The 18,100-nt window shown below is 48.4% G+C and overlaps 1 protein-coding gene across 2 annotated transcripts in view; it reads right to left on the bottom strand.

The window, feature by feature from the left end:
* Positions 1–1,522: 1,522 nt before the first annotated feature.
* The window catches only part of MARCHF8 (membrane associated ring-CH-type finger 8), a 118,555-nt gene continuing 101,977 nt past the window's right edge, over positions 1,523–18,100 (bottom strand). Inside the window, exons 4-8 of one of the 2 annotated variants that reach the window (XM_082673016.1) lie at positions 10,527–10,609; positions 9,450–10,295; positions 7,848–8,028; positions 5,728–5,875; positions 1,523–5,312 (exon numbers count right to left, since the gene is read on the bottom strand). In XM_082673016.1, coding sequence (XP_082529142.1) covers positions 5,008–5,312; positions 5,728–5,875; positions 7,848–8,028; positions 9,450–10,295; positions 10,527–10,609 — 1,563 coding nt within the window. In that variant the 3' untranslated portion in view covers positions 1,523–5,007. The remainder of the gene's footprint in view (positions 5,313–5,727; positions 5,876–7,847; positions 8,029–9,449; positions 10,296–10,526; positions 10,610–18,100) is intronic. The other variant, XM_082673017.1, reaches the window with a different exon arrangement.

The raw sequence follows: 18,100 nt of genomic DNA, 5'->3' as shown, positions 1-18,100 counted from the left end.
CTCCCCCCTGAATTACCCTTCTCAGCTCTTTCCTGACCCAACGTGCAGTGGGACTCCTGCTCTCTGTTGCACTTCTGAGGCTGGGAGAAAAGACAGGCCCTAGAGAGGGTCGTCTATGCCGCTCACACCATGTAGGCTGTGCAACAACTCTAGGGGGCGCTGATCACACGGGCCAAGTGTTGGCAAACTTTTTCTGTAAAGGGGCATGTAAATATTGTAGGCTTTGCAGGCCATACGATCTGCCATTGTAGCAGGAAATAAGCTGAATACAGTGTCAATGAAGGGCAAGGCTGTACGTCTACAAGTACATTTATGAAACAGGAGGCTGGTCTGCGAGCAGTGGTGGGCCACCCCCCCCCCCCCCGACCTAGAGGATTCAAACCGCCCCTAGCGGTTTGTGCCATCAGCGGCCCCAACCCGTCATTTTTTGGCTGGTGTCAAAGGGAAGAGAGGCCTGGGGGTGGCACTGTTTCAAGCCCGCCGGCAACAGGACCTTACTGGGCGTCTCTTCAGCCAAACGCAAACTCATCGGGTCCCCAAAGCGTAGAGGCTCCTCATGGGCAGTCCCCACTTCGCATTCTTACAGAAGGTTCCTCTTTCAGCTCCATGCTCCTCGCCACTCCCTCCAACTGAACGCTTGAGCTCAAGGGAGCTCTCGGGGGAGGGCTGGGGCACACGCTGGCCTCTGTCCCTCCCGCGAGCCCACACCCGAGCAGATGCACCTCTTCCTCTAAGGGCCTCAACAGCTCCACTCAGTTCTGGAGACCTCTTCTCCCAAGTCAGGCAAGGAGGACACTTGGCAAGGCACCCTCCTGCTTCTTAGCTCCCCAGTCTCCCTGCACTCGTGGACGGACTCTCCCGGCTCACCAAGGGCAGTATGCTGGGGCGACCTTGGCCTCCCTCCTTTCACCTGGTGTACAAAGGTGAAGCCAGGTGCCCGTCCTCGGCACTCCCAGACCCGGGAGTGGTTTGCAGTCCCGAGACTGGAGGATCAACGGCACTGTCATTACTCAGGGAAGCCCCGCCAGGAGCCAGGAGATGCAGCCAGGCTAAGCTATCGACAGCAGCCCCGTCGGCCCTGCCCCGTTCCCTCACTCAGCTGGGCTGTGCTTCAGTATATGTTTCAGCAGATAAGGCCAGTTAAGCAATGTACCATTCCAATGGTCGTGCTGCCGTACACACCCTGAACTTGAGTCTGGCTTCTCTCAAGTTGAGAGAACTTGAGTGTGGTGAGTCCAAGTTGTTTGAGCCTGGATGTCTGAGACAAGCACACCTATGAGAACGACTTCAGCTTTCACTCCCACGCCCACACATCCTCCAGAACCCACTGCCAGTGATCCTTCCTCACAGGGACAGACCAAATCTGCACGCGAGTCTGCATGACTTACTTTCCTGATATGCAAGCCAGAGGAACCCGGAAAGGGGTCCAGACCACTGGAGTGCTTGCCAGTGTTCCCAGCCTCCTTGCAGGAAAACACTGTCATGGAAAAACTCCTTTTTAAAGAAAAGCTTTATTGCTACAATTAGATACTCCCGTGTATAGTACAACCACCCCCCGCAATACAGAGAATTATTCAAGCAGTAATGCCGAAGAACAGTGAACATACACAAAGGGATACAAAACTAGACATTTAGATAACTTGAAATTCTCTAAGTTAAGAAAAAGTTCAAATGTGAAGTGCCTTTTAGAAACTACACCACACATGCCAGTGTAAATTTGGTCTTTATTAGCAATCAACCTCCTACAAACACCGCATCTAAACAGGTGATGAGTTGCACAATTACTTCCAAAACAAAGACAAATGCTTTTACTTCCCTATGTTTCAGTCTCTCCTTGGACTAGAGATGGAAGCTGCATATTTCAGATCAGATCCAAGAGGGAGAGTACCTCAAACGTGTATCTGCATCAGGCCACATCCACACCGTCGTGGACCTGTGCACCCTGCCATGCCCAGTGCTCCTCCAGCTCTGCAGCCGACCACCAGGCAGCGGGGGCAGCTCGGACCCGTGCAGGCCTCAGCGGAGGCTCTTGAACGGGCCCAGCTGCCTGGGGTCCGTATGTCTGTAGCCAGGAAGGGCACACCCGCAGGTTTTGTAACTGGACCCATAAGATTGAAAAGAGTGGATGGAAGTAAAAAAGGAAGTGACATTAGGGGCCTGTGGTAGGAAGAGGTCTTTCACAATTTTCAGGAAAATCTCAAAATAAACCCAAGCACAAAAGCCCTTCAGCTGAACTATAATTTGAGGGGAAATAGAGGCCAAATCAGAGATGGCTGGCTGGTGACACCCCTGAGGCTGCTTCCCTCTCCCCCTCACCTGGCCTACAAATATCGGCCCCCCTGACCCTGAGACCTGCAAGCGCATTCAACGTTTCTACATAGTTCATCCAAGTGTCATCTTCTCACTAAAGCCAGGTGCAGAATGATCAGGAAATGGGGAGTAATTAAGCCCCCAAAAGAACCTAGAGAGCAAGCTGACACTAAAGGAATGCCTGGAAGATCCACAGCTCCCACTAGATGGTAGCACAGCCCAACCTTGGCAGGGCTTCGCACTCACCCTTAGTCCCTTCGGGGAAGAGATTAGCCCTGGGACTCAGTAGGGGGGCAGAGGTGCTCAACAGGACCTGCGAGGAAAGAGAAAGGCAACGGGGTAGCTGTGTGCCACCCCAGGGGAGAAAAGAAGGACATGGAGCTGACTGTCCACAGGCAGAGGCTTTCAGGAGCTTGGCTGGAGGTGACGAGATGGTGTTTAGGCCCTTCCTAAAAAGAAGTGACAGGGCTTCCCGTGACAGTCCAGTTGGGCATGGGAGCAACACAACAGTCATGGCTATAAAGGCACCTCTGCCGCAGAGGGCGCCAGGCACTCTGGGTGGGCTGCCCTGGGGCTATCCCCACCTAAGCACACTCTCCTCTCTACAGAAAGTCTCAGTGCTTTTCAAGTCCAGCATAAGGGGTTCCACCGGGGGGAAAGGGAAAGATTCCCACTTAAAAAGCTATCCCAGTCTTCCCTTGACCACTCATCCGCCGTTAGAGGGACAAGGGGCCTTGCCCAGGCAGTTCCTAAGGGGCACAGGCAGGGCTGACCTGGGAGTCTCCTGAGTGGACAGTCTGTAGCTGCCTGGTGTCCCCAGGCTGAGAAGGGGTGTAGGTAATTGCACTTTGGGGCACAGTGAGCACAGGCACGGGCTGGACGTGCCCTGGGAGACAGAGAGGGCCGGCTGCCCTATTTCCAGGGATGGGCTACAACTGGACAGCAGCTGCCAGACCAGAGCAGCCACGGCAGGGCAAAGTCCTCCTCCAGAGCTTAAGGATCCTTCCGCCTCCTCCCGGCTTTCAAAACAAACCACGGGGCTTCTACTCTGAAATGGAAAGGAATCATCTTCTGTTTGCTTCCTCCTCTTAACAGCTGGATGAAGCAACTAAGGCTCAGAGGATGGAGGGCAGGACCCCCAGGCATCTCCCCCCAGATGCTCATCTGCGGCGCTTCCTGGAGAGTAAGCATCCCGGCAGACCTAACTTACACTGCAGACTCCCCTGGCCTGTTTTCCTGGAGTTGACTCTTATTTGCCTGGCATGATGAAACTGGTCTTCAGAAACAGAATTTTAAGCAGACCTTTTTAAAAGGACAAAGGCCATTTGATGGTAGTAATTTTGGTTTTGTTTTATGAAAAATGGTACAGGAGATAATCCCTGATGACAGAATGGACTGATAGCAGGGCCAGGGGCCCCTAAAGGATCCTCTCTGTTCAGTCCAGTTAAGGCGACAAATGGGCAGGGGAGTGGCTGGGAGCAGGGACAGTGGACCAGGGCAGTTTGCCGCTCACTCCTGGCCCTCACCCCAGAGCCAGCCTGTCTGCATCTCTGCCCTGGGCAGTGGTCCACAGAATGTGCCAGGAGCAGGGGCTGGCTGAGTGGCAGGCACCCAGGGGCACCTGCAGCGTGCATGCCCCAGACCAGGGCGGCGCAATGCCTACTCCATCAGTGTGAAGCCGGCACAAACTGGAGAGGTTTGTCTTTAAAGGAGTAGTTTTTAAATATTCAGTTTTGTTCTAATTACTCGCTTCTTTTCATTTAGACCTCATGAACCCTTCTTCCGGGCTGACCAAAAAAAAAGAAACATTCAGGGCAGCCCTATGACATGAAGACTTGTCACAAAACAGGCTCAAAACCACAGAAATTATGCTCGAATTGCCATTTAGCATCCATTAATTCCCACAAGGTGTTATGAAAAAGCCTCAGACCTGTTTGTCCTGCTTTAGAGTCACAAGTCCCTTTTATGGACTTGTGTCCAGAGTAGACGTCACATTTCTTAGCATATATAAGGCAAAAAGGGTTTTAGATCTATTATAATGTGAAAGAGATAATCAGGGTCATGAAGGGAAGGTTTCTAAATGAGACGTCCTTTTAAATGTCAATCCCACAGGACACACATATTACAAAATACAGATTCTCTTTTTGTAAAGTGCTTTGCTTTGCTTAGTGAATCACTCACCACCACGCACAGAGCACCACGGCCCGTCTGCTCAGGAACTGTCAGTGGCGGCCTCCCCGCGCTCTGCTTGGTGAGGGGGAAGCCTCTCCTCATGGCTAGATGTTCCCAACACTCCACTCCAGAGGGTCGGTGGGGGGACCTGCCAACTGGAAGAGGCGCATCAGGACCCAGGCGCTACCAGCTCCTGCTCTAACCTCAGGTTTGGCATCTTATTCTTTCATTCTGCTCAAGACTACAGGCCAGAACCCAGCCAGCGCCCCATCACGGTGTTACGGGCTCTTCCAACTTCCCTTCCTGTAGACACGCTGGCGGAAGCAGAACCCAGCCGTGCACAGCTGACGTGAGGATTTTCCAGGGGAGTCACTAAGGAGGGTTTAGAAAAAGAGAAGCCATTAAAAATAGTCACCTGCCCGGTCTATGCTATTAAACGACATAAGAAAATGTACACAATTGGCAGTAAACAATTTCCTTCAGCTGTTCGCAGATGTCCAGGAGAACTACACACCCTCCACATCATCAGATGTGAACGATCTCTGCTCCAGTGTCTTCAGGTTCTGTGCAACAAGAAGAGTTTGTGTCGGAATGACAGATTCCACGTCCATCTTTATTTTCAAAGTTGGGCTCTGTTAGTGCAGATTTTTCAAAAATATTCTTTTTGCTTGTATCTGGACAGTTTTGGACATAGATTACTCTGTTATAAGCCTTGAGTCTCTTCCATAATTGTACATACACTTTGCACTGAACGTACATAAAAAGAAGTCCACCAGTAAAGCCGATGGCCACAACCACCAATTTAGTCCAAAAGGGCCACTCTAGGATTCCTGGAAGGGAAAAAACCCAGTTAGCCTATCAGCCGACCTTATTTAAGATGTGAAGTAAATAAAACACAATTTCTGAACTTCCCATAACCATGGACTCTTAACTTATCGAATCTTGCTTCGCTGGAGGAGGAGTGGAAGAGCATGTCCACTCCCTTTTATCCTGCTCCTCCAGGGGGCACTCATGGAGATTCTCTCTCTCCATGATTCGATCTCTCCTGACTGGGTTTTAAAAACTACCACCACAGCAAAAGAAACATCCAAAAAGGATGCGTAGTGCCTCATGATTGATGCCTCCTTCCAGAAGCCCAGACATTTGAGGTCTGACTTGAAAATCAACCTGGAATAACACCCCAATCCTAAGACCCACTGTGCCATCCAGGATCTCCTGGGTGCACCTTTCGTTCTGAGCACATACCTGTTGCCTGCCCCTGCTTGATCTCCTCAGCAGTGCGGTCGATGAGCACGTACAAGGACCAGACCACACAGGTGATGGCAATGATGTGGAACGTCACGGAGCACATGATCTTCCTGCGCTCGCTGGCTGTCATCTGCAGCTTCTCCCACTGGAAAGACAACGCACAGAGCGTGAGGCTCAGGCTCATGGGCGTAAAGCGCTACGATGGGGTGAGAGCTTTGTTGATGGTTAAGACTGGCTTCCCTCCTCCCTCCCCCTTTCCCAAGCTAGATGAATTTCCCCAAACACTCAGAGTCGCTCCCTTTAAACCATGTGGCGTCAACCAGGTACCAGGCACTGGTGTTCTGTCCACATCCAACTTTCTAGGCGATGAAGAGAAGCTGGGATCGAGATGAGCCATGACCCACCACCAGCAATCCCCTGGCTGCTTATTCTGGCGAAGCAGGCATTCAGTGGCTTTGATACAAGACTTTATGGTTTTGGTCCTGATGAAAACAGCACATTGGCCCAAGACCCAGGTGGCACACTTTAAGTTTCCGTGACTTGCTGACTGGCATGAGTGAGGGGAAGAAGGGGGTTGATGACACCACAACACACTAGCAGATGGGTCACACTATGTCGTGAAGGTGATGGTGGAGGGCGCTCACTCTTTGATCCTCTGCTACATTGGCAGCAACACTGTGAAATCGATGCTAAGAGTTCCTGGTACAAGCAGTCTGTGCCAGTCCCATCTCCTCTAGGAGCTCATTAATTTACTCCAAATAGCCAGATTTTCTTTTTCATTTACTGGTTTCCGAATCAGAAGAAAACACATAGAGGTAGAGAAAAAGAACAAGTGTAAACACTGCATATCCTCTGCCAGCCCTGCTCACAACCTTTCCAGGTGGTTCTATGCAGGATAAACTGAAAGTAGAGCCTTCATGGACTATCTATATTGGTCAAAGTGCCATAAGACTCACTTGAAGAGTCAGCATAGAGCAGGCACCCAAAAAACAATGAGGCTTTTATGGGACAAAACAGTTTTTAAGTAGTTTGCGCCTGCCTTCCCTAGCATCCAGATTTCTTTCTGCTATGGTGTGACACAGTATCTTCATCTGGCTTCCCTCCTAAAATGTCCCCCTGATTTTCTAAGACACATTCAGTTCAAGCCTTTCACACTCCCCTGAAATGCTCACCCTACCTTTGCGGTGGCTGCTTTTCTCCAGAGACAATCTGACCTCTCTAGAGCCCTTTCACTTCCCCTCTAAATCCTACTGATTTTCCAAGAACTGCTTCAACACCAAACATTCTATGATGCTACCACCACTCTGCTTCCCCAGAGCTCCGACCCACAATGAATACTTCCTTCTCTGAATATCTGATATGAGCGATCACCATAGAAGTTAGCATTGAATCGGCATGTTGGTGCTGTTACCTGATTATGTAATTCCCCTTGCAATTTATGAGTTTTGAGATAAGAACAAACCTTTTATTCTTCCAAACAAAGCCTCTCCATATTCTGGGCACACAGACACATGGAACGGCCAGTGTTTACACAGGAGGGGAGCACCGGATGAGGCTCCTTTCAGAGGAAGCACGGACATGGGACCTGAAGAGAGCTGTGTTGCATGTAATGCCTGTGGTTCCTTTCTTTTCCCATCTGCCCCCACTTCCCATCTAGGAAACACCTGTCACAGGTATACAGAAATAAATTTACCATGTTATGCTGTTCTTTGTGCTGGAGAGAGATACTAATCTCCACTATATGGACCTAATTAGAGGCAAAGCCTAAAGAGTTAATACATACAAAGTTTAATGCTGACTAAGATGTCACAAAACAGTCTGTGGTCAAGGGCCAAATGACTGATACAGACAAGCAGGCAGTCTTAGTTTTAAGGAAAAAGAAAACATCATATGACTGAATGGACAGAAAGAGCTTCTTCCTGAGAGGAGGGACTTGGAAAACAGTACCAAAAACATGAATGTACACACCAGCCCCAACTTCTTAAAGGAGTGAACTCAAGCCAACTGTGGCTCCACCCAGTCCCAGTCCCTGGGCTCCACCCAGTCCCAGGTGCTAACTCTTCTGGGCGCTCGTCTCAGTGAAGCTAAAGTACTTCCGAGGGTGGCCTCGCACATACTTTTCTCAGAGGCTTCAGCTTGGTCTCCATGATGAACTCGTACTTGCACAGCTCACAGCAGCGTGTGTCGGAGCTCTTGATCCACTGCTGCAGGCAGGTCTGGTGCACAAAGTGGAGGCTCCCTGTGCAGTGGCAGGGTGTGATCAGAGGGCTCTCGTCATCCCCTTCACAGTGACAGATCCTGTGGCAGAAGGAAGGCCAGTCATTACAAGGAGGGCCACACAACAGGGAAGATGACGCTTCAGTGGAAGGTCAGTCCCCCCAAGGAAAACGTTCCGAAACAAACATCACAAAATGACTATAAGCACGAAAACATACGAACACAAATGAAAACAATTACTACAAACTAAAAATTTCTAGCTTACCGCACCAACATGGAAAGTCTGGGTGGCTTTTGGCAACAGAGAGGAAAAAATGATACAAGAAAATGACAAAGCAGTCATTTTGGGTAAGACTTAAGAACTTCACTAAAAAGACGAATTTAAGGAAACATCTTCCAGAACTTACATGACATTAAAATAATCAGAGGTAAAATTTCTGTGTAAAACAAAACCAGCACTCTACCTTTCAAAAATACCAGTGACTTGAAAAGATGATGAACTTTGCTTGCTAGCTATAATCACTGACCTCACCTTCACACACCACAACTACATATTTCTGTCCTCTCTTAGAGAGGTAACAGAGAAATCACAGTGCTTCTCCTGGACCTGAAAAACCATTATAAGATGCTGCAATTTCATTTCTTTTTTCAGGATCACTCATAGCAATAAGTGAGAAATTTAAATCATTCATTATTTCTAAGGGTGCATGCAACAGGACGTAGCTACTAACCTCAAGGAACTTAACAGACTTTTGAGAAACAAAAAGGTCTTTTCCAGCAGCTGGAGAGCAGGTAGGGACACCTGGCCTGAAAGGAACTGGGTTCTGGCCCAGGCCAGGCTCTCGGCTGTTTGTTTCTGTGAGAGGGGTTTCTGATCCAATTGTTAAAAGAAATGATAAGAGCTGATCCTGAGGAGGGGCCACTGGGGAAAGGTTAGAATGGGGAAGGCCTAAGAGTAGCGGCAAAAGTGAATTCTGAAAGCTTTTGGAGGCCTGACAAGGATGCTGCACCCGGGAAGATAAAAGTGGAGTTAGGACCTGGGCAGAGGTGGCTGCATCCAAGTTAAAAGGAAGGAAGGAGCTGCTGAAGAGCAGCCCTTCCCCATGCACATCGTGTCGCAGGTGGAGCGAGGGGTAATAATGAGGTCGAGAGGGGAAGCCAATGCTTAATATCTAGACCATCAAGCTGGAAGACTGGAGATACTATTTTTTCTTCCGCTTTCCTTAAATAAAGCTACTTATTTTTAGTTGAGAAGAGTCAGCTTGGCCTTTAATATGTGTAGCTTCTTCCTCTTTTATCATCTATGAAACTATCTTGGGACCCATGTCATAAAAATTGGTTTTTCAAATGATACCAATAATCTATTCTGGAGAAAACTATTAATCCATAATTGTGTACAACTGCCTATTCATTTTCCTGAAACTTCACATATTAAAGCAAGATGAGGCCACGGAGGTGTGGGGAGCAGAGAGGGCCAGAATGGTGGTTCTTGGCAAACCAACCTGCAGACATCCCCTGACGTGGACACGGGAGAGATGGGGGGGCCCTTTTCAGAGAGAGGGGAAGGACCATCCAGGTCACTGTCCTTTTCCACCGAGCAGAGGGGCGCCCGCAGGACCCTGCTCTTCGGTTTTGTGGATGTGCTGTCCTCAAAGACGTCATCATCTCCCGTTTCGTCGGAGAAGAAGCCCGCGCTCCCAGCCAGCCCGCTGGAGGACTTGGCAGGGTGCGGGCCGGCAGTGCAGCTCTCCAGCTCGTGGAACCAGTGCAGGCTGCTGGTGCTCAAGCCGTGTGACAGCGAGAACAGGTACCGGAGCAGCCGCCGGCTTCTGGACACGGCCTCGCCATCTGCCTTCTCGTCCAGAAGCAGGACGTGCGTGCCCCCCTTGCCGGCTCCCACCTCTGAGGCCGCTGAACGATTGGCGGAAAGGGATGAAACACAAGAATGTTTGGAACTGCCAAGAGGTTTGCGATTCAGTGTTCTTTTTTCTTTCTGGTGGAGCCTGTTAATACTGAGACACGGGTCTTGAGGGAGTATCAGTTTCCCTTCAGAGCAAGTCCTCTCCGCATAATCAAAACTTTCCAAAGCATCCAGGGCCTTCTCACCCACATCATTCAGGGATTTTGAGAACTTCAGTGTTCTTCTGGCTTTGGTATTCTTAGCAGGCTTCAAGGCCTGGACCCACTCTGAGCCATGGGAATTTCTCTTTGATGCCTGCACTGTGTCTTGACAGACAACTGTCACAGTGAGCCCTTGTGTCAGAGAACTCTGGCAGGGAGGAGCTTTCAAGACAACAGCAGACTGCACGGGACTGTGGTGACAACACTCAGAAAACACTGCACTGGAACTGCATGCAGAGAACAGTGGAATAAAAGCACAGAAAGTAAAAACAATTTTAAAAGAAAATAGGCATCAAAGTGAAGAAATGAGACTTGCGTGGTACCTGGCGAGCAAACAGCACATAAAACCAGGTTGATTGTTTAGAGCAGAGGCATATGGAGAATCAAGAACCTGCAGACATGAACGCTCATTCCTGAGATGCACATGAACCACTGTAGCATGTGAAGCAGAGCATTACCTGCAGATGTCCTGATTGGAGGGCGTGACAGAAGTGCGAGAGAAGGCGGACACTGGAGCGGATGCCACTGAAGAGCCCCCAGCCTGCAACAACACACCTCCAGTCAGTTTTCAGGAAAAGCCAGGGGACTGCAAACACCACCTCCTTGTGAATGGCAATGGGTCTGCCACTGCCCATTGCTCAGTGAATAGCACGTACTAGGTCCCTACGAGCCAAGGGAAGAACAAACCAAGCAGCACTCTTCATCCCTCAGATGAAGGTAAAGTGTAGCCAAGAAATATTTGAGACTCTGGAACAGCACCATCAACCTTCTGTATATTTCGTGGTCATTTATCTTCTAAGCATCTAAACTTAATTAGTCCATACGTAAGTCAAGAAACCAAGCACCGTAAGGTACACGCAAATGCAAAAGAAACATGAGGCACCTTCCCTGCTAGCTCTGCTTCCCCCACCCAGCACTCTTTAACCTGGTACCTGGGATCATCCTCGTTGAGGCTGGCAGAATGTGAGAGCCACTCCTCCCTCACCGCCTGGCAGTTGGTCCACGAACCTTCACTACCCTGCCAGCGCTCTTTATACAAAAGGGAGACTACCTGAGCACAGGGCCACCAACCCAGAGCTCAACCCCAGGCCCAGGAGGGGGCTGAGCACAGAATGCTCCCGAGTCCTAATCTTGGGATTGTGTATGGAGAAAATTATCAAGAACATGTAAATGTGGAAGAAAGTATAGCAAGAGGTCATGAGATAGAGCAGGGGCTCTGAGGGGTCGTGAACAAGCCAAAATTAGAGAAAAGTCTGGGAGGGTGAGGAAGTACCACGATGGGAAGAGAAGTGGAGGAGAGAAATAGGATCAGGGAGCACAGCTGGGCTGAGGATGCATGACCACTACTAGAGGGTCCCCCAGCCTCGCACTCCAGCCTCTGTGGGGCCCTTGCCAGGCCTCATCAAGACTGACTCCTGAGATTCCACGGCCCTCACAGCACCCTGTGTGTTCTTCCCCGCTTAGGACAGTTATCCTGAGGGACAACTCAAGGGCCACGGAAAGACAGTACTGTGGATCTGTTATCAAGAGCAAGCTGACATCTCCTCCCTGCCCTCCCCAGGCCCACTCCAGTGGCCCTCAGCCCTGCTTCTTGATTCTGGAGAGCCCACCTGGCTCCACGCTTGCTCAGTGCCAACCCCAGGATGTACTCTCATCCTGGCACTCCAGCTGTGGGACCACGGACTTGCATCAGCCACCAGGACAGCTCTCCCCACCTTGCCGCCTCTCCAGCGAATACACCAGCCTGGGAAGAGCCAGACAGAACTGGCACTCTGACTGAGATGTCCACTCGACGGCTACTCTTGCTGCCCAGCATGGGGACGATACATCACTGTAAACCCAGCTCAACCTAAAGAAGCTCGATCCAAGAAGCTACATGCTATCATGCTACATGTATATGCTAAAATTATGCAGCATTACTCAATGAGCGCATCTTCTGAGTCATCAAAGAATCCACATTTACTTTCTAGCTGAATGTGCACGTGAACATTGCGTATATTCTCCATAAAAGCATTGCTGGTCCAATTTCTTAAGAATCTAAAGTTTATTTGGAGCCACGAAAATGACATCCCTCCAATAACCTTGCACTACTTGGTCACGATTCTTTCTAAAACAAATTGTGTGTGGGGGGGGGCGGCGGTCTCAATATTATGCTGCTATGTTCCCACTGCACGAGCTACCTCTGCTTTCTCCTGTGCCCTCCTCCAGGCAGCCACCACGGGCTCCTCTGTCTATTCTCCTGAGGTGAGCACACAGGGCCTTTACTGTTAGTCGCTGCACGGAGGCAGGCTGAGGAGAGCCACACTAATGTCCCCAGCTCCTACAGTCAGCCTGCTCTCTGATGTTCAGCCCTAGCCCCACTCTGAGATGGGGAGCCTTCTTGAACTTCTTGCTCCCTTCTTTAACTTGTGAGGGTGACCAGCAGCTCTGTTCAGCACCTGTAGGCAAGGCCACAAGCTGGTCATGGTGTAGAAAAGTAAGCGTCGTCACCACGCCTCCCCAAGTAGACCTGGGAGGAAGGGGGGACAGGAATGTAGGTTCACGTCCTTGTCCCTCACTGCTAAGAGGTCAGCTCTCCGTCCTCTAGGTTGCTGGGTCAAGCTTAGTCGCTTGGACTGAGGTACAGAAGGAAGCGCCCTCCCCACGTGAGCAAGGGAAAAGTACACTGCTCACCAAGAAGACGGGGGCGATACCTAGTTATCTCCCTCCCTGTTACGTTCTAAGGACAGGAGCCTCTTGAAACCACGCGTACTTTCCTGTATTCTGAAGTGAAGGCAAACCCTGTGAAAGGAAAGTAGGGTCGTATCTGGAGAATGAGGCCCTCCCAGGATCAGTGTCTTTGAAAGGAGGCAGGTCTCAGATGGGAAGCTGAAACCGAGACAAAATGGCCTCTCACTCCCGTTCTGAACCTCAAGTAATTCATGTGAAAACGGGAAGTCCAGGGTAACGATCACATTAGCACACACCTGTGCTGGCAAGGCTCAGTGGTAGGAGGGAGAGCCTTGGAGCAGAACAAAACCTGCACCGAGGAAGCAGCCGGACTATCCACACACTTGACATCGGTGATCCCTTCCCCATGAGTTTCCTGTCTCAGGTGTGTCACGGGGACTCACACAGAGTCGTGTCTGTACTTGCAGCAGACTGGCAGGCCTGCAGGATGGCGGCAGCCCCAAGCCCCTGCTCTGTTTGGGAAACAGGAACAGCCTCGGCATCCTCTAGCTGTGCTCCTGCCCTCACTTCATCCTCTCTGATCCCACAAAGAACATCACGAGACACTTTCAGCAGGTAATATCCAAGCCTCAACAGGCCTCCCAATAACAGAGCAAAAGTCTCCCTTCTTCTTAGATCATGAGGTTACAAGGAAAATTTTAAAATCTACTTACTGTTGTTTTACATACGTATAAACCAACAAATGCCTTATCCCGGCTCTTTCTCCGTAAGAGCGAGAAAATGAGCAAGATTCATGGGGCCATCACAGTCCCCGTAGAGGTTCCTTCTGTCACCAGCTAAAGAGGAGCGCATGCTGAGAGTTCAGGACCAGTCCCCACGCAGAATGATCATCAAAGCACAGCGACAGCAACTTTAAAGAGCTTAACTTGTTGCTGGTATCAGGCCGAGTAAAATCTGTCAACCTACCAAGGAGGATTTAAAAGACTGGCCTGATCAACAATGGCAACAACAAAATGAAGCCAAGAGCTGCAAACACAGTTCCAGGGTCCAACCAGGGAGGTCAAGACAAGTCAAGGGGCTGGCAGTCCCCTCTCAGCGGCTCGGGCCAACAGCTCCCCAGCTCCTCCTGAGAGCAGGGGGCAGGGTGACATTCAGGAGGCTGTGCTGGCTCAAGGGAAAAGGAGACTGACTCTATGCCCCCCGCACAAAGCCAGAGAACACCCTCTCCCCTCCACGAGGATCAGACCACACAGGACTCCACAGTTACTGACAAAAGGAGTAAATGTTCATAACGAGAAAATTCATATGTGTTGAGAAAACTTAAGCCCTCTGTTCCTGAAGTTCTTTGTTGGTTCTCAAACAAGAGACCTTCCTCCGGTCATGAAAAAGAATGTAAAGCAATCTCATTACAAAAAAATTTTCATAAAAATCCCCTCTTTTTAAGATGTTGTCATCAATTATGTCAAAACAAACCTCTGGATTCTGTCTAGGCCTAAATTCCAGTTGCTTTTATTTCTTAGGAATGACATGTTTGTTCTGCTGTCCTCAAGTCACTTAATGGTTGCCTTTCCTATCAACCCACTGTTTTAAATGATTTTATCAAGACTGCCAAAAACATATAAGGAATAGAAAACTTTCCATGTATCCCTGGTAGAAGCTGGCATGCTCCCACCTCTGTTTCCCTTTAAGAGAACTTACTGCCATTGGGAGGCCTGCCATAACAGACTCACCAAGCAGAGTTCTCAGTCTGTGGCAGGAACTTACCAATTTGACACTGGAGGGGACTTCCTCCCTGCAGGACACCAGCTGTACCTTCCATAACCCTACCCTTCCCCGCCTGCTTTTTGCTTCACTTCCTTCCCTTGCTCCCTCCACTACGTTACTTTCCAACCTCCCTCTCAGCCACTTCCTCCTCCTCCTCTATTGCGAAACCCCACTGGGCCCTTTTTCATTTACCAGCAAAGCTACATTTAAAACATTTTGCTCCCTAACAAGAGTGAATCAGCCCATCTGATCTTCATCAACACGTATGGGGCCACAAGAAATGGTCTGGTTGGGCTTGTTTGCTTTTAAGCCAGAAGGAACTTGAGGAAGGACTAGAGAAGGAGGGCAAGATGCAAAGAGGGCTCGTGTTTACAACGGACTTCAAATTAGATTTATCAAATCAATGACTTAATCAAAAAATGGGAAAGGAAATACAGATGGCTCTTAAAGCATCAGAAGATGCTTGACCTCTCTCACAACAAGAAATACAAATTAAAGCTCCAATGAGAAATACCATCATCATCAACAACAAAGCATCTAAAAAAAATCAAACACCCATGTTGGCAAAAGTATGGGGTAACAAGCATGCTTACACATCGCTGGTGGGAAAGCAACCTGGTAAACCTCCCTCCTAAGATGGCAATTTTGCTGAGAATTACAAATGCACGTGCACTTTGTCCCAGCAACTCTTTTAAGAATTCATCCTCACACATATGCAGGATATCCCATATCCCATATCCCATATCCCATATCCCATATCCCACACATATCCCATATGTTTGTGGGAGCAAAGGGTTGGCATAACTTCATTGCCCGTGGGCTCGTATCTGATTGAGTTAATACTGGTACAATGATAGAAAGGAACGTGGGCAATCATTAGCAGAAGGGAAAGCTCATTATGTGCAGTAAGGGGTATATGGAGGGAGCAGGCAGAGAGTAGAGCCACACCATGCATGCTGGCACGTGCAGACTATCTGTCAGTAGCTCCCAAGAGTGGTTTCCTGTGAAACACAGAAGGAGAGCAGGGACCCCGGGCAGGAGGGACACAGACTTTTCATGAAGACCCTTTCCAACCTTATACCACTTAACCAAGAACAGGTATTTCCTAAATACAAATTTATTTTTAAAGTAACATGAGACTGAAAGTCTAAGAAGTACAATAAAACTGCACAACCAACTGTAATGATTTTCCAATTCTGGAAAAACTGGTAAAGAAATTGATTTCATGGGTCATGACCTACATTTTTAACAATGAAATAAAATAGATGTCAAAGTGCATCTGACATGATGATTAAGTCTTTGGGGGAATTTTTTCTTTCAGTTGTGTGTGTCAATGAGCTGAGTTTCAATGTAAACACTATTTCTTACAAAGGATTATGGTCAACATAATTTGAAAGTCATTGCACTACTGTATTTCTACCAAAAAAACGTAACAAACAAAAATATCAAAATAAGTAAAAGAAAAAGAAGATGGCTAAATCAAGAAAGCATGTTAGGGACTTCCCTGGTGGTCCAGTGGTTAAGACTTCTCCTCCAATGCAGGGGTTGAGGGTTCGATCCCTGGCCAGGGAGCTAAGATTCCACATGCCTCGCCACCAAAAAAATCCCAAAACATAAAACAGAAGCAATATTGTAACAAATTCAATAAAGACTTTAAAAATAGTCCACATCAAAAAAAAATCTTAAAAAAAAAGAAAGCATGTTACATTGTCAGCACAGAGATTTTGAAAGTGAAGGGCTCTGACAGCTATCAAGAGAGAGGTTTTTCCTCTATAAAGATGGCATTTGCCACCTGTATTAGATTTTTATTACCATGTTAACGAATTACCACAAACTTAGTGGCTCAAAACCACAAATGTATCATGCGACAGACAGCGTGATAGGACCCTCTGCTCAGGGTCTCCCTTCTTTGTGGAGGCTCTGTGGAAGAATGCACTTCCACGTTCATTCAGGTTGCTGGCAGAAGGCAGTTCCTAGCAGGTTTAGGACTGAGGACCTGTTTACTTGCTGGTTGTCAGCCAGGGGATGCCTGCATTCCCCATCCATCCCTCCCCACCTTCAAGTCCACTCTTGCTTCCAATCTCTGCCACCAGCCAGAGAAAGCTCTCTGTCTTTAAAAGCTCATGTGATTCCATTAATACAATGATCTCATCAGCAATGTCTCATCATAGTGACAGGCTCTGGGCATCAGGGTGGGACATCTTTGGGGGGCCATTTTAGAAATTCTGCTTACCTTTACTTTCTGCTCAGGAGGTTACTAAATGCTACCGCTCCTGTCCCCAAACCAAGAGAGAGTGATTGGGTCCTTACTGCTGCTCAGCAGGCCTGACTTCATATAATAAAGCCAAATAGAGTCTCACTTGGTGTTTAGACACTGCAATGTACAGACTGAGACTGCGTTTCAGCAAACCTTCTGCTTAGTGCAGAATTTCCTCTGTGAAAAGAAATGCTTCATTAAGAGAGAATCTGATTTCTAAAAATAAACACCCAGTTGTATTCATCTTCCAAAATGATCTACAATTAAAGAGGAGAGGCCAGTTCTGTGGCTGCTCTGATACACACATGTTGACTCCTGATGAAGGGCTGGGCCAAGAACAAGCTTTCACAATAGCAAATAATTGAAACTGACCGCTAAAAAAGTCAATATAAAATACGTACAATACAGAATTCATGGAGGAGAGTGTACAATAAAAACTACTGAATTCTAAAATGATTTCCATTATAAATGACTCTCAGCTTTGTCTAGCAAGTAGCACTAACACTGAATTCTTTTCTTCGGTGCCCTTTTAGAGAGAGTTGGAATTATGTGAATAATAATATGCCCCCAGCATAAGGAGGGGCCTATGTCATAGCACTGCTACAGGGAAGACAACAGCTGAAGGGACTTTCTCATGGCTCATCTTACAAAGCAGGTCTTTAAGCTACTGTTGGGAATATTGCAAACATAACTTGTTTTCAATAAATTACATTGAAGACAATGATTTCTGAGCAAAGATGGCTTCACATTCCCAGAAACTATAAGTGTAACCATATAAAGGCCCCCAAACCACCAGAAATACCATGGTGAAAGGGCTGGGTTTCTGAGTTATTTAGTAATCAAAAGGACCCTTTTACTGCTACAGACTTCTTTTAAATATTTAATTTTTTTAAATAAATTTTTTTTAATAAATTTATGTTATTTATTTCTTGGTTGCATTGGGTCTTCATTGCTGCGTGCAGGCTTTCTCTACTTGCGGCGAGCGGGGGCTACTCTTCGCTGCGTTGCATGGGCTTCTCATTGCGGTGGCTTCTCTTGTTGCGGAGCGCAGGCTCTAGGTACACAGGCTCAGTAGTTGTGGCGCATGGGCTTAGCTGCTCCGTGGCATGTGGGATTCTCCCGGACCAGGGCTCGAACCCGTGTCCCCTGTATGGGCAGGTGGATTCTTAACTACTGCGCCACCAGGGAAGTCCCTAAATATTTAACTTTTCAAATATAACTGAAATGCCTTTTTTTTTTTTTTTTGTGGTACGCGGGCCTCTCACTGTTGTGGCCTCTCTCATTGCAGAGCACAGGCTCCAGATGCGCAGGCTCAGCGGCCATGGTTCACGGGTCCAGCCG

Source organism: Grampus griseus (genome assembly GCF_964374135.1).
Source record: "Grampus griseus genome assembly, chromosome: 16".
NCBI classification, from domain to species: domain Eukaryota; kingdom Metazoa; phylum Chordata; class Mammalia; order Artiodactyla; family Delphinidae; genus Grampus; species Grampus griseus.
This window is presented reverse-complemented; position numbering and strand designations above follow the sequence as displayed.